We start from the raw sequence: 3,702 nt of genomic DNA, 5'->3' as shown, positions 1-3,702 counted from the left end.
GAAAAGTGACACCGTCGCTAGTTTACCGGTCGCCGAGTGAATTCGGACCCGCTCGAGTCGCTGCGAGGAGCCCTCGGGACTGCCTCGGCCGGCTCTAGCAGCGACGCACACACTCGCTACTGCTGACTAGTCGCGCCGAGGGCGGAGAGTGACTCACACGTAGCTTAATATGTCAGCGATGCAGCTCGCACAAGGGCGGCGGAGCCGAGGGCAGCGAGTGTGGTGGCGGCGACGGCTGGTGGCCGGCCCGACGGTGCCTCGGCGCGTAGCACACCTATAGGCGGTTTCGCCGGCGGTTCCGGTTCTGCGCGCGCTGGCGACGGCGAGAGGGACACCGGGTAGACCCGGCGCGACCGTGTTGGCCGAGGGCGGCGGCAGCGGGCGCGACAGAGCTGGTGCTGCCGCGAGCAAGACGGCAGCGACGCGCGGCAAGCCGCACGCTGCCATGGGCGAACCTAGCGCATGAGCCGTCGAATGGCCTACGACACGGGGCGAGGAGCGGCTCAGAGCTCGGCTGAGAGTGTCGCACAGCTGGCGCCAGCAGCAAGCAGCTCACCTACAGAGAAACGCATTTGAGTGACACACTAGCGAGAGATCGTCGAAGCTCGCAGACGCTGTTCACCTCGAGATCACGGCGGATTGCTTCGCATAGTACCTATATTCTTTACTTTGGATGTGAATGTGATGTTCCACACCTCATTCAAATGCTATTCACACCTCATTCAAATGCTCTTTTCATTCAAATGTTACTCCATCTACTGTGGAACATCACATTCACAGTCCAAAATCATGCATTAGAAGAGTATATAGGGGGTATCTTTGATTAGAGATTCATTTAGGGCTGATGCAACCTCCGACTCCCTTCCCGTACATCCAACTGCTCCCGCCACACCCTTCTCGGACCATCGCGCTGCTCTTCGCGCGAGTAAATACATGATTTCGCGCCTTCTGGAACGCCTGCTGATACCGTCTTCCCGGCAGCCGGCAGCCTCGATACGGCCATCTCGACGACAGAAACGCGGCCGAGATCACTCGCAGACGAGTCGTGCGTGTGTGTGTCGTCGATCGCCGAGCTAATCGGTGGTCTCGCGCCGCTGTTGAAGCACACACTCTGCGCGAGCACCTCGCTTCATCATCCTCGCCGGCACAGACTGGTACTGCTCGACGAGGCCGAGATAATGCGCGAGACGGGTCGGAGGCCGCTATCTCGCACCCAGCTGTGTCGCCATCGCGCTCAGTATGGCCGCCTGTGCACGAGTTGGTCGCGTGGCGGCTTTACGGATGAGTCGCGGCGATAATTTGTTGGTCAGCAGCTGCACGCCGCCACTCGTCCTCAGCATGCATTGGCATTGGCTGTCGCTGCCAGCCGTTCGGTGTGGTGGCATCGCGACTGTAGGAGTCGTGCCTGACCCGTGCCGTGCGCGTGCATTGCTCAGCGCTGCGTTGCTGGTCCGTCTCACCCCATGCCGGCATGCTCTGGCTGCGCTGGCTGCACTGTCTCGGCGTCGACACATGACAGAGACTGTGCCGCGATTGTGGCCGGGCTAAGGCGGCCAGCGGGCCAGCTCGTGACCGCTGTGAGCGGTCTGTGCAAGTGGAGCTCCGCAGTTTGGGGCTGGCTTGACTCACGGCGGCCAAGCATCGATCGGCGGCAGTGCCCGATCACTGTTTGTAACGCACCCATCGCCACTCCAGTCTATATATATGTTCTGAACTTGGCGCATTAACCCTCCTACGCAGATGGTTTTGCGTGATTTTGGCCCCCCCGCCCCTAACATTATGGCCGACAGAGCGGCTGGGAGGCTAATGTTAGGGGCGGGGGGGCCGATCTGGTGTCCAGACCAGGGCTCGGCGCCATGAGCAGACGTATTTTGTCGTATCTGCGTGGCGGCGACGGCTGGTGGCCGGCCCGACGGTGCCTCGGCGCGTAGCACACCTATAGGCGGTTTCGTCGGCGGTTCCGGTTCTGCGCGCGCTGGCGACGGCGAGAGGGACACCGGGTAGACCCGGCGCGACCGTGTTGGCCGAGGGCGGCGGCAGCGGGCGCGACAGAGCTGGTGCTGCCGCGAGCAAGACGGCAGCGACGCGCGGCAAGCCGCACGCTGCCATGGGCGAACCTAGCGCATGAGCCGTCGAATGGCCTACGACACGGGGCGAGGAGCGGCTCAGAGCTCGGCTGAGAGTGTCGCACAGCTGGCGCCAGCAGCAAGCAGCTCACCTACAGAGAAACGCATTTGAGTGACACACTAGCGAGAGATCGTCGAAGCTACAAACAGTGATCGGGCACTGCCGCCGATCGATGCTTGGCCGCCGTGAGTCAAGCCAGCCCCAAACTGCGGAGCTCCACTTGCACAGACCGCTCACAGCGGTCACGAGCTGGCCCGCTGGCCGCCTTAGCCCGGCCACAATCGCGGCACAGTCTCTGTCATGTGTCGACGCCGAGACAGTGCAGCCAGCGCAGCCAGAGCATGCCGGCATGGGGTGAGACGGACCAGCAACGCAGCGCTGAGCAATGCACGCGCACGGCACGGGTCAGGCACGACTCCTACAGTCGCGATGCCACCACACCGAACGGCTGGCAGCGACAGCCAATGCCAATGCATGCTGAGGACGAGTGGCGGCGTGCAGCTGCTGACCAACAAATTATCGCCGCGACTCATCCGTAAAGCCGCCACGCGACCAACTCGTGCACAGGCGGCCATACTGAGCGCGATGGCGACACAGCTGGGTGCGAGATAGCGGCCTCCGACCCGTCTCGCGCATTATCTCGGCCTCGTCGAGCAGTACCAGTGACGCGTCCTGTGCCGGCGAGGATGATGAAGCGAGGTGCTCGCGCAGAGTGTGTGCTTCAACAGCGGCGCGAGACCACCGATTAGCTCGGCGATCGACGACACACACACGCACGACTCGTCTGCGAGTGATCTCGGCCGCGTTTCTGTCGTCGAGATGGCCGTATCGAGGCTGCCGGCTGCCGGGAAGACGGTATCAGCAGGCGTTCCAGAAGGCGCGAAATCATGTATTTACTCGCGCGAAGAGCAGCGCGATGGTCCGAGAAGGGTGTGGCGGGAGCAGTTGGATGTACGGGAAGGGAGTCGGAGGTTGCATCAGCCCTAAATGAATCTCTAATCAAAGATATACCCCCTATATACTCTTCTAATGCATGATTTTGGACTGTGAATGTGATGTTCCACAGTAGATGGAGTAACATTTGAATGAAAAGAGCATTTGAATGAGGTGTGAATAGCATTTGAATGAGGTGTGGAACATCACATTCACAGTCCAAAGTAAAGAATATAGGTACTATGCGAAGCAATCCGCCGTGATCTCGAGGTGAACAGGCGACAATCCGACTGCTCGACATGGAGCGTTCACGGAGCGTCAAATGCCGCTACAACAACGGCACTCTCCCGCAGTACATGCCACGCATCTTCACCACCAACAGCCAGCTGACAGAGGAGGACCACATATTTCCTCGAGGGCGCAACGCCAAGCAGCAGCACGCAATTGATCGCCGCTACCGCAAGATTGGTCCGCTGACAGAGCCGCTGCAGCGACTGGGACGCAAGCTCACACCGGGCGAGCTCATAGTGAAGAAGATGGTGAAGGGAGTGCTTGGGCGCGTGACCAAAGGCGCCAGAGGTGCCAAGCGGCCTGCTGCGCCCCCTCCCAGGCTGCAGCCCCCCCCCCACGCAAGCGGCGGGT

The 3,702-nt window shown here is 61.2% G+C and overlaps 1 protein-coding gene across 1 annotated transcript; it reads right to left on the bottom strand.

Annotated features, from left to right (window-relative positions):
* On the bottom strand, positions 1 to 2,239 carry EMIHUDRAFT_369188 (hypothetical protein). Its single transcript, XM_005772651.1, has 3 exons — positions 2,219 to 2,239; positions 2,007 to 2,141; positions 1 to 274 (listed from the first exon to the last, which is right to left on the bottom strand). The coding sequence occupies exons 2-3, from the start codon at positions 2,107 to 2,109 to the stop codon at positions 165 to 167; spliced, it is 213 nt and encodes a 70-aa protein (XP_005772708.1). The 5' UTR covers positions 2,110 to 2,141; positions 2,219 to 2,239; the 3' UTR covers positions 1 to 164.
* Positions 2,240 to 3,702: the final 1,463 nt, after the last annotated feature.

Source organism: Emiliania huxleyi (assembly GCF_000372725.1).
Source record: "Emiliania huxleyi CCMP1516 unplaced genomic scaffold EMIHUscaffold_354, whole genome shotgun sequence".
Taxonomy (NCBI): domain Eukaryota; phylum Haptophyta; order Isochrysidales; family Noelaerhabdaceae; genus Emiliania; species Emiliania huxleyi.
Note: the sequence above shows the minus strand (reverse complement) of the source record. Positions and strands in the feature narration are given on the sequence as shown.